At 37.6% G+C, this 12420-nt stretch overlaps 1 protein-coding gene across 3 annotated transcripts in view; it reads left to right on the top strand.

The window, feature by feature from the left end:
* The window catches only part of DDX6 (DEAD-box helicase 6), a 35349-nt gene extending 24045 nt beyond the window's left edge, over positions 1-11304 (top strand). For all 3 annotated transcript variants that reach the window (XM_075190763.1, XM_075190764.1, XM_075190765.1), the window contains 8 exons: positions 2371-2465; positions 3091-3213; positions 3719-3847; positions 5377-5493; positions 6540-6603; positions 6710-6811; positions 7048-7224; positions 7634-11304. In XM_075190763.1, coding sequence (XP_075046864.1) covers positions 2371-2465; positions 3091-3213; positions 3719-3847; positions 5377-5493; positions 6540-6603; positions 6710-6811; positions 7048-7217 — 800 coding nt within the window. In that variant the 3' untranslated portion in view covers positions 7218-7224; positions 7634-11304. The remainder of the gene's footprint in view (positions 1-2370; positions 2466-3090; positions 3214-3718; positions 3848-5376; positions 5494-6539; positions 6604-6709; positions 6812-7047; positions 7225-7633) is intronic.
* The last annotated feature ends 1116 nt before the right edge of the window (positions 11305-12420 follow it).

Genomic DNA, 12420 nt, shown 5'->3' with positions numbered 1-12420 from the left:
CTTCAGTACTAAACTGGAAGTGGTGCTGGCCTGTTTCTCATTGTCTCCCAATTCAAAGCTCTGGAGATGGGATCTGATTCCTATAACTGCAGGTAGTGACTGCAGACTTCACTCTGGAGCAGCAGCTGTGACTAATGGAGACTCTACTCCCCCCTTCTGTGGAGATGATTCTGCTTAGTTATTTATACTGGGAATGGGAGTAGCAGTGCTGCAGTTACTAGGAGGTGCCTGGTGAGGGGGATTGAAACTTCTCATTGGCAGACTTTTTTCCTTGCTGAAAGCCTGCTTAAAGTGGCAGGGCACACAACCCCATAGCTTTTTTCATTTAGAATTCTTCTGGTCTGTGGTGGTTTTGTCAAGTTGCATTTCACTCTTTCTAGGGACTGGGTTCTACACCTGTATACTTCTCTTCCTTTCTGTAACGTCAGACAAAAGTAGTACCAGCATGTCTTCTGGTGGGACATTTTGGGATCTATATATATATTTTTTTTTTCTTGGCAATGTCACTCCAGATTACCTATTAGCAGACCTCTGTTATATACTTGGCATTAATGAGTGAGGTTTGGATAGCTCTGTATTTTCCATCTTTTTCTTGCTTACTGGGGCCTCTCACTCATTACCCAGGCCAACATCAGAATGAGTATAAGTTTAGTTATAAAATGATCCGAAAAAAATGTAGGTCTATACTCCGGCAGACCTAGGTCAGAATTAATGACATTAGTGGATGATATCCGTGAGGCGTCCGACTACTTAGCAGTTGCTGGCCTTTTTTTGGCCTCTGTTGTAGGAGTTTGATTGACTCTCTGGCTCAAGGCATGTAAGGTTGACCCAGAAACCAAGAAAACTCTGAAGTCTCTGCTGTTTGTAGGTTGTGATCGTTTTTGTTTTTTTTGTTTTGTTTTATCCTGCTTAGGATAAAATTCAGTCAAGCCATAGCCGTTGGGAATTCTTTCCTCCCTGTTAATGCTTCTAAATTGGAAGTTCCTAGGGTTTGGTCCTTTCTATCTTTTGATGAACAAAATGGACTTAATCTAAGGGAAAATTCTTCACTTCCTGTGGAGGCCAGAAAAAGGGAAGGCCAACTTGGTCAGGTAAAAGATCTACCAAACATTCTGTGAAACAATCATCATGGCTGACTCTTTGCTCACCTGGCATCTCCTATGGTGAGAGCTTGTCTTGTCGGGTACAAAAACAAATGGTGAGAATGGAATCGTAGGTCCAGGGCTACATCCCAGATCTGCTGGAGCATCTTCCCTGACTGCTTTTCACCACTATTCTTCCTGTAAACGTAACGGGCCTTACTAGAAGCCATTCAATCTTTTATTCAAATATTTTTCTAGTTCAGAAACCAGATTATAATTTCTGAACCATTTCAACCTGAAAAACTTGAAGATTAATGTTCAAGTTGACGGTCAAAATGGAGTGATATTGGTGGTTGGCATGAGTTCCTGATGTCCATGGACATCGGGGGTTTATATTTACATATTTCAATCTGGCAGGGTTACCTGTGCCTTGTTTGATTTGCTGTCTGTTCTCTGCGTTATGCGTTTCTTGCGCTTTCCTTCAGAGTAGCAACTGCATAGCAGCAATGGTGGTTCTTGATAACCAGTGGTGTGGTCATCATTCCTTACTTGGACGACTGTCAATCAAGGCAGGGTCTTCATCACTTCTCCAGCTCTGCACACAAATGACTGCCCATATTTTAGAGCCTCACGGTAGAGCATCAGTTAAAAATCCAGCCTTGTTCCTGCTCAGCAGATGATAATCGTAGGACTTATTTTTGACACCATACGGCAGAGTATTCTTGCCCGAAGACGAGAGATTAGTATGGCCTGTTAGCTGCCCAAATAACTTTTCGTCTAATCATGAGTCCTAGGAAAAATGATAGGAAACGTACTTACATTTTAACAGTTATATGGCACCAACATACGGCAACACTTTAGTTTACAAATGTTCTTGTTCTATATCTTTTTTTTATTTTTTTTAATAATGCCACAGCAGTTATTGCTAGAAATAAATATCTATTCGTTATATTATCTCTTACAAAATGGAAACTGCCACTTTAAATGTTTGGAACATTGTAGAGAACGTTTCTGTCATACTTAAATCGTTCCCCCTTTATAGCAAGCTCTACCTGTTCTTAGCTGGACTGGTGGTAATGATTGCAGTTTTATATTCCATATGAGTTATGTTTGTTGAAGTTTGTGGGCAATATACTTGTAAATGCAACTGATTTACACTCGAACATTAGTAGTACTTGAACTACATTTGAGTTTGTCATTATTTTAAAACTCTTTTAGGTTTACATTATTTCTGCTAAAATGATTGTGCTGATCCGAGATTCACTTGATGGTTTTCTTTCTTTTGCAGTTCATGTGGTGATTGCAACTCCAGGGAGGATTCTGGATCTTATCAAAAAAGGTGTAGCTAAAGTAGACCACATTCAGATGATGGTTTTGGATGAGGTAATGATTCCAAGGGGCTCTGTCCTCAAACATCTTTATATTGTGCCTGAAAGTGTTAAAATACTGTTTGACATGTGGATGGAGACCTTTCTGTGAGAATGGTGTTGGACTCACAGCTGGCAGCCATGAATTGATCCTCTGGTTTTGTCTCCCCTCCCTTTCCTTGGGTGCATAGGTTAAATAGTGTTTTGGGGTTAATTTAAAATTACAGTAATTGAGAATCTTGCTTTACCAGGGTACTATTAAACTGTATTACCCACAAGTAAAATTAACCTTCCCAGCTAAATTTTTTTGTCCTGGAATTTCTAACCAAGTTTTGGAGAGAAAAAAAAAAAAATTTGGCTGGATTATTTACACTCCTTGAATTTGTACAGTAGTTGGTGCAGGAAACAGTCCTAGAGAAATATATAAGGGGGCCTGCTGCACCCATACAAGATTTCTATCACTGTGGTTTTTGTAGGCAAAAATAACATTGCGCTAATGGAGCAAATATTGTATTTTTTCCTCTTGAGACTTGGAGAAATACTTGCAAACCAGTTTGTCAAGTTTTTTAATTAAACAAGGCTTCGTGTTTTTTTTCCACAACTTCTGATAACATTTGAATAATTTGAATCTACTTTTGCAGGCGGACAAATTGCTATCTCAAGATTTTGTGCAGATAATGGAGGATATAATTATCACGCTACCTAAAAACAGGCAGATTCTCCTTTATTCAGCCACTTTTCCCCTCAGCGTACAAAAGTTTATGGTAAGATATTTTTGTCTTATGTAATACAGGAGTGCTGTGATGTAAAACTTAAACAAAACAAATTGTTAAATTGAAAGCATTTATTTTAGTCAAGTTTTTTTTTTCCTTATTTGTTTAAACGGCATTCCTGTAGACTAACTTTACAGCCCCTCTCCTCAATATAAACTAACTTAAAGGCAAATCTTTTTGAAACCTTGGTCACAAAGCTTGCAGTTACCATGTGAAATTTGAAAGGTTGTAGCTAACACACAATACGGGCACAGTAGTTAAAAATACACTTGGTAACTTGGCATATTAGTTGCATAGAGCAATAGATCTGATACTGTATTGGGTTTTCATAAATGCACCAGTTTGAAGTCAGCAACTTCTCGGGTGTGTTTGAGTAAATTGTTCCAAGATCAAAACCGCTCTTAGGATATTTCAAAATGAAGTCTAATTTTAGTGTGCAACATTTACTGAATTTTTTTTTATTTATTCTTTTCCTCCTCTTTTTATATCATTCTAGTCCTCTCACTTGCAAAAACCATATGAAATTAACCTAATGGAAGAGCTTACACTGAAGGGAGTAACGCAATACTATGCCTATGTAACAGAGAGGCAAAAAGTTCACTGCCTGAACACGCTCTTTTCAAGGGTAAGTATCTCCGTGCAGTGTAAACTGTCTCTTTCCTGTAGTCACATTTTACAGTTTCACTTCACTTTTACCTGATAACATCTCAATTGAGGCTTGGCAATTTGCATACTAGGGATGTAAGGGAAAGTGTGAATGTATGTTCAAAAACTTTAAGGAGGTAACCTTAAAATATTTCCTGTTGACACACTGCAACTTCAGTGGTATGAGTTTGCTCTTCGCTTTTATATCTGATAGGCATCTTAAACTACATTGAATTAAAACTGCACTGTAATTTGCCAGTTGTAATAGTCGCTTGTGTATTAAACAACCTAAAGCTTTTAGTTTGTGGTTTTTTTTTAGTATTTTTTTATTTTTTTCTATTTTTTACTATCCTTTTTATGGTGCCTTTTGCTAATAATGAAATATTACAAGGTACATGGATGAGAGGAGATTAGGCAAATAGTTAATGTAAATTGGGCATACCTCTATCGCTAGGCTTCATAGCAAAATTTTGGATGATTTTTAAAAATGAAACCAATGGTAAAAATTCTAATGTGGACTTGTTCCCATTAATAGAAGTATCCCTAAAGGACTAGTTCCTATTTCCTTAATGGGAGAGATCAATAAAGGGATAGGTTTGTATGAGAATAGACAGTTGAAGGAAAATGGGTGATGTGGTATATTGAAAACACTGGAGTGTGAAGCATAAGTGTAAAAAAAAAAAAATAAAATAAAAATATAAAGGGTTAATACAAATATTCCAAATTAATACATTGAAACTTTTTAATTATGAAGTGTGTGGCATAACTTGGAAAATGATCAAGCACCTAGTGACTGCAACAAACTCAGGAGGGAACAGTCAACTGCAAGAAATTGTAGAGAAATCTTGTTTAGCACTTTAAAGTGCAATAAAAACCCACAAGAACACTTTGACTTGTTTGTGAAAATGAAGATAAAAAGCTACACTGCCAGGTTTTGCTGTCTATGGCTGTAGTGTTGCTTTTTACATATCCTGTACATATTAAGGGTATCTTCAGTTTTATACTTTTACAAAAGTAGTTTGCAAATATCATTAAATTAGGTAGATGTTTGTATTTTGTTTTGTGCAACACATTTTCTTCAATGGTTTAAGGTGATTTCTCAAGCAAATGTATAATTCCTTCACGGGTATTCATCTGTACCTTGGTTCATGATATTTCTCAAATGGATATTTATCAAAAATGCTTATCTAAATGTTGATCATTTGGACTACAGGATATGTAAGGGCCAATATTATGTGAAAGAAATGGTATTGATTGGCTTTTTAAAACCTCATTGGCAAAATAGCCTGTTAATAGTCTGTTGTGCAATGCAGAGCCTTAAAGTTCATTGATTTTGTTCTGTGATTTTGGAGAACCACAGCTATCTGTAGCATTGCATGTATTTCCTAGACTGCAGGGCTGTCATTTTATTTGTTGTTTTTTTTATTTATTTTTTTCTTATTCCATTACATAGGTCTACAATTTTCAACTAAGCATTGTTTTTATTTGTGGCTTTCTTCCTTTCCCCAGCTCCAGATAAACCAGTCAATAATCTTTTGCAACTCCTCTCAGCGTGTGGAGCTGTTGGCCAAGAAAATTTCTCAACTGGGCTATTCCTGCTTCTATATCCATGCAAAGATGAGACAGGTTTGTACTGACTGAGCTGGTTCATCGTTCTGTATGTTGAATGTTTTAATGGAAAATTCTACTATTGCATCTGAATCACTGCCAAACTTCAAACTATGGTTGGCTATGCCTCATGGCCAAGTCCTATGGCGGGTTTCATGAGGTTTTTAGGCAAAACAATGCTAATCTGTTTATAATGCAGGGTTTCCTGCTGCCCAGAGAAACGCAGCTTGGAAAACTCTGTATGGTACCAGTGTTTCAGCAACTGTTTAATCACTTGTGGGAGGTGGAGGAAAAAAAGTACTTTGTTGAGCTACTTCAGTGCAGGGTCTAAACACTGTTTGCAATTTCTCAACCAAGGGCAGGCAATATGCTTGTGTAACAATTTAGGCAACCCCATTCATTTTAATTGGATAACAAAAAGCTTCCTGCACCCACAGTGTGAAAGTCTAGAAAGCAAATAACTTGCACCATCTCCCCTTAAATTTTACTCTTTAACACCCTGTCTTTTATTGTGTGCCAATATTTATCATGAGAATGGGCATTCTAAAGTTTAACTGTTTGAGCATGTTCAGCTTTATTCTGATCACCTAAGTAATTTGCTTTTACCTTGTTTCAGTGAATCCAGAATTTAAATGTTGAGTATAGCCTAAGCAAATTAGTGACAATGAAGCTGTTTAGCAGCTTTCCATGAAATATAATTCCCATGGAGAACTGTTAGACCATATCGGCACTGGAACTGATGTTCCAAGTAATGTGTAAACTATTGTATTGAATATTTAAATGATTTTGAGTGGTAAGAACACTAATGTCCGATTCCCCACAAGCATTTTAACGAATACCAGAGTTTTTCATTTGAACTAAAACTTCACCATATGGGATAATATTGATGTGTCAGTGGATAATAGCATTTTTCTCAATAGACTCTTAATGATTTACATTCAAAGCTAATAACTTCCAATTTCAGAGGCTGAACAAGTGTTTAGAAGCAATGCATCTTATTCTCTTTTTAGTTTTGGGAAAGTGGCTAACATATATGTATATATATATTTTTTTTTATTTCACAGGAGCACAGGAATAGAGTTTTCCACGATTTCAGAAATGGCCTGTGCCGTAACCTTGTTTGCACTGGTAAGCATTAACTCCTGCATCCTGTCTGCTACTGGATTTGTTCTTTATCTTTGTTTTATTCAAAAGCTAAATATTTACTTGATCTTTCCTTTACTTCACCCTCTAGATTTGTTTACCCGTGGTATTGATATCCAAGCTGTGAATGTGGTGATAAACTTTGATTTTCCAAAGCTGGCAGAGACCTATCTACATCGCATAGGCAGATCAGGTAAAGATCCCAAAGTGCAAGTCTTTTTGCCTCCTTCACCCAGCAAGCCTAAAAGGTTTTCCTTCTATAGAACTTTGTTAGAGGGCATTTAGACTTGAGGAGTTTGTATGCAACAAACATAGGTTGACGTGAAATGCTGACTTATTTGTTTTGTGTGCAGTTTCACTTTGATTGTGCTGTCACAACTGACACAAGATTGTGTGATTCTAAAATTATTTCCCTTCCTATTTTAACAGGTCGCTTTGGCCACCTTGGCCTTGCCATAAACTTGATCACTTATGACGACAGATTTAACCTTAAGAGTATTGAAGAGCAGCTGGGAACAGAGATTAAGCCTATACCCAGCAGTATCGACAAAAGCCTATATGTGGCAGAGTATCACAGTGAATCTGGAGAGAAGCATTAATCTGCATGTTGGTATTCTATTTTGTGCTTGCTTGTTATACATTTACATAGTTTTGTAAGTTATTATGAAAAACATTGTATAGCCATATGCTGGTCACAAACAGCACAATCCTGCTCAGACTGAGTGACAGGATCAATATGCAATTTGACCACTCCGCACACCAGTCTGGTCTCCATGTATTGAGGGCTTGTTTTGCGCAGATGCTAGATGGCCAAAAGTGGACATCTGATAGTTTTGGGGTTTTTTTTTTTGTTTGTTTTTTTACTGCATTTACTAGTATGTATTATCGGGGTTTTCCTTTTTTTTTTTTTTTTTTATGTTGACCTGTCTAAAAACCTCTACACCTACTCCCTATACAAAGCTGATATAGTGAAAGTATTTGAGTTGTATTTTGACAGTAAAAATTTCTTTTTCAGGAATTGACTGAACCCCAGAAGATAAGATCCTGACCATGCATAATTTTCTTCATGAGGGTTTTTTCCCCACTTGCCTGCCTCCCTTCATTTTTACATTTTCTGCCTTCTGGAACACTGACCAGCATAGTTTCAAGCCTATGGATATTATCCCACCATCCCCCCACCCCTGTTTTAGGTTTGTTTTGTTTAATGGGTTTTTGTTTTGGGGTTTTTTTTTTTCTTGTCCCCCTCCCAGACCTTTTTAGTTGCTGAACCCCGATGTTTTTACTGTGCAGTCACAGGATTAATGTAGTTGCACTTAATTGTGTTCTCCCATTTTATTCCCATGGGAGAAGGAAAGCATACTGGAACCCTCTAAACAATTCTCTGCTTGAGGACCCTTGAACATCAGGCTTTTTTTTTTTTTTTTTTTTTTTTTTTTTTTTTTTAATGGTTTTTGTCTAACTGAGTCAGCAATGAAATACTCAGTTTATGGCAGGCCCTTCTCTTAGGAAGTTGCAAGCAATTCAACACCAGTTTATATCATTATTCCTGTGCATCCTCTTGTGGCAGTTTGGAGTTCATGTCTTAATGATATATATATTATTTTTTTTTATTTTTTTTATTTTGTTTTTTTTCCATAAAGCAAACTATTTTACTTGTGCGAAGTGCCTTATGCTACAAGACCATTCAAGATTCTCCACTGCAGCCCTTGTAAGACGAGGAAAAAAAAAAAAACCTTGACACCCTTGCTTAATTTTTTTTTAATCACATATAAAATCCACACGTCACTAAGCTGGTGCTTTTAGATCAAAACTGCTAGCTGTAAAACACTTCCATATATATATATATATATAATATATATATTTGTCCCCTATTATTTTCATCTGGAATGCAAATGAATTATTGCAACTTCAGAGGTTCTCATAATTTGTAAATATGTATACCTGTAATTACACAAGCAAAAAAAAATAAGAGCAAGTGTCAGAAAACAACTTGGGAGGCTTTCAAGTGCAAGTTCCAGACATTTTTTCCTGATCTCCACATCTAGATGGCAGTTGCTGGTTTGAATCACATTGTTTCCAGTCAAACACTAAAAAGTGTATTTTATTTTCTCCCCAACTTGCAGCAACATTTGTGTTGAGATATATTCCAAAGCCATACCCCCTCTTACAAAATGTCCCTTGCATGAGGGGTATGGGGGTAATTCTAAGGAATTTGTGTATACTTGTATAAAAAATGTAAATATTTTTGTTTGGGGGTGGGAGAGGGGGTATTTTGTTTAGTTTCTTTAATGATGGTTTGCTGAAGGTTTCTGTGTGGTTAGGACTGCAGCTAAAGTTGAGAGAGGTTCAGTTTGTAGCAACGTATTACAGAATAGTTGTCTAAAATGGGGTGGTAAATGATTATTTTTGTCCCCCCTTTGTCATATGAAGTGATTCTTCACTTTAAAATGGGGTGTCCTCCTCCCAACGTCATTAGACCTCTTGAATTTAAATAAGTTACCTGTAAAAAGAAGCAAAATATAGATGGGTTGGCGAGCGCTTCAGTCCTTGAAACTAGAATGTTGCACATCGCATGTTAATGAAAATGCCTGTTTCTGAATGTGTTGTTTTGAACTGAGCCTCTCCCAGTATGCTAGATGCTTGGCCTTATCTACAGGCAAAATGAGTGAGGAGCCATCACTTGTTAATTTAGTTTAATTGTCCCTACAATTTTAAGTCACCTGGATTGTGCAGTATTGTAGAAAAATGCACGTTGTGCCTCAGTTTACCATAATAAAGTGTATCCCCTTTCTTGGTTGAAGACTGCTGGAACTGAATCTGGCCTCTGTATTGCACATCCAGGTGTACATTGAAGCACAGGCATGTATTTACAGCTGCTGCGTAAACACGTTCACAAAACCTAATACTTCAGTAATGCAAGAGCACAATTGGCACAAAAAAAAATTGTTAATGGGGTGGATTATTTAATTCTATTTAACTGATAATTACTCGATTGCTCTGCTACTGAAGATTTTGTTCTTAGATACTCTTTTTCTTGTTTGGATCATGGTGCAATAAACATCCTCTTGCCCAGTTAATGTATCCACATTGCACTTGTCATTGTGCAATTATGTGCCACTGCAACTTTGGCAGTGTTCTGCTGGTGCTAAATCCATGATCTTTTTTTTTTTTTTTTTTTTTTTTTCCCTTTTAAAAATATTAAGACCCTTTATACTGGAGTTGCTGTGCTCTATGCTTCTCCATTGCACATAAGGGTTTAACCTATTGAGGACTCTGGAAATATATTGTCAGCCATTTAGAAGAGGCTGCCTCTGGTTTAGGTGCTGTGCAGGTATTTTAAGTTAAGATTCATCATAAAGGCAAATTGAAAGATGCTCTAAAATACATAAATTTGAATATTTTTGTCCCTTATATACAAAATGCATAATTTGATTAGTCCATTTTAGTTGCAGTCTTCCAAACTTTGGCAGTAAACTGATGTAATTTCAGATATAGATCTGTGTTGCTGTTTTGCAAGTTATCTTAATATGACTGCATTTGAATGACTGTGAAAGGGCAGCATAAATGATACAGTTCCAGAGCTGCCGGCGGAGCTTCCAAAACATTATTGCTATTGAAGTGCTCCATGTACACCCTAAATATTTCAAATGATTGAATCTGATCTCCAAATAGGGTATGGGAGAAAGGAAATATGTTTACATTTTTTTTTTTTTTTTTTTAAAGAATGAGATGGGAGCATCTTTCCATTTGCACTAAATACAAATTGGCTAAGCCTGCTTTGTAAAGCAGTCAAATACTGTATTACTGTTCAGGGTTCGAGGACAAGGTGTTGGTGTGTGTGCGCCTCTGGCACTGAACAGGTTCAACATCTCATTCTGTTCATTTTTTTGTTTTAAGGGTTGGGTAGGGTTAGGATCTGAAGTTGAACATACTGGGATCAGTTTCATAAGTGATCTCTAATCTAAATGCGAAAGTATATTTTTGTTCCTTGATTAAATCTGCAGCTTTCCCAGCTAAAAAAAAAAGGTGAAACTGCACCTAATGCTCTAGTTTATCTTTTATTTTTTTATTTCATTAAGGAGGAGTACCTCTTCTGCTCCCACGGTAAGTAAGCAGTGGGAGGCAGGTTCCTAAATTAGGTTAATTTCTATAAAAGCAAATTAAATTGCTCCTAGTATGTTTTATGGCAGATCTACAAGGGCCAAGAGGGGTAGGTACAACACTAGCTTTGTACCCTTAAAATGGTGGGTGGGGAGGGCGGGGGGGTAATAAGTTTGTATGTCTTTAGATTACTGTATTGCAGTGCAGTGTCTATTGGCAAACAAATGTTTGACTACCCTGATCTCAGCAAATTTAACCTTTTAGTGTTGCTGTCCTTTTTCAGAGACCAGCCCTAAAAGGTTAATGCCATTTTCTAATCTACACACCTGTGTAGGTGACAGCTTAGCTGCAGCCACCAAAAGTTTGGGCAGTGGAAGTGAATATGATGGTGATAGTGGGGCAACTAAGCTGCTCTAATCTTGCATTTCAAATGAAATCAAGAAAATGGCCCAGTGGGATTTTTATTTTTTTTCATGTTATTGATGGTGGCTGTTAAAACAGTCAGAAGTATGTATGAGAAATGGTACAATCTGGAGGTTTTGTTTTTTTTTTTTGTTTATCTTAATAAATTCCCACTGGAAATCACTTGTTTGTGTGCTTTTATATTTCTGTCTGCTGCTTAATTTAATTTCTTGATCTTCCAAATTGTCACTATGTTGGTAAGTTGTAAAGCATACAATGATCAGCTGCGCCATTAAAACCACCTGCCTAATATTGTATAGGTCACCCTCATACTGCCAAAACAGCTGATCCTTCAAGGCATGGACTCCACAAGACCTCTCAAGGTGTCCTGTGGTATCTGGCACCAAGATGTTAGCAGCAGATACTTTAAGTCCTGTAAATTGTGAAGTAGGGCCTCCATGGCTCAGACTTGTTGCTTCAGCACATCCCACAGATGCTTGATTGGATTGAGAGCTGGGGAATTTGAAGGCCAAGTCAACACCTTTAAACTGCAAAAAATGTTCATGAAAGGTTTGAGGAGCATGACAGTGTGACACGGTCCATTATTCTTCTGAAAGAGGCCACTGCCATCAGGGGATACCATTGCCATGAAGGCGTGTACTTTGTCTGAAACAATATTTAGGAAGGTTGTACGTGTCAAAGGAACATCCTCATGAATGCTAGGACCCAAGGTTTCCCAGCAGAACTTTGCCCAGAGCATCACAATATTTCCACCAACTTGATTTCTTCCCATGGTGCATCCTGGTGCCATCTCCAGGTAATAGACGTGCACACACCCAGCTGTCCACATGATGTAAACGTGATTCATCACACCAGGCCCCTACTTTCCATTGGTTTAGTTAAGGCAATCGCATGCCCATTGTAGGTGCTTTCCTTGAAGGACAGGGCTCGGCATGGGCACTCTAAACTGGTATGTGACTACACAGCAAACTGAGATGCACTTTGCTGAAAAGTTAATGCTGGCTATGATAGAAAGGTGTCGTAACAATTTGGTTGAATCCCACAGAAGAGTTACTGTAGTACAGGATGCTAGCCTTTGCTCCACACACGCCTTAACGAGCCTTGGGTGCCCATGACCCTGTTGGCATGTCAGCGGTTGTCCTTCCTTGGACCACTTTTGGTGGGTACTGACCACTATATGCCAGGAACATTCCACACGACCTTCTGTTTTGTAGATGATCTGGCCCAGTGTAGCCAACACAACTTGGCTCTCATCAGTCTCTCAAATCCTTACCCATT

Source organism: Mixophyes fleayi, chromosome 11 (assembly GCF_038048845.1).
Source record: "Mixophyes fleayi isolate aMixFle1 chromosome 11, aMixFle1.hap1, whole genome shotgun sequence".
NCBI lineage: Eukaryota > Metazoa > Chordata > Amphibia > Anura > Limnodynastidae > Mixophyes > Mixophyes fleayi.
Note: the sequence above shows the minus strand (reverse complement) of the source record. Positions and strands in the feature narration are given on the sequence as shown.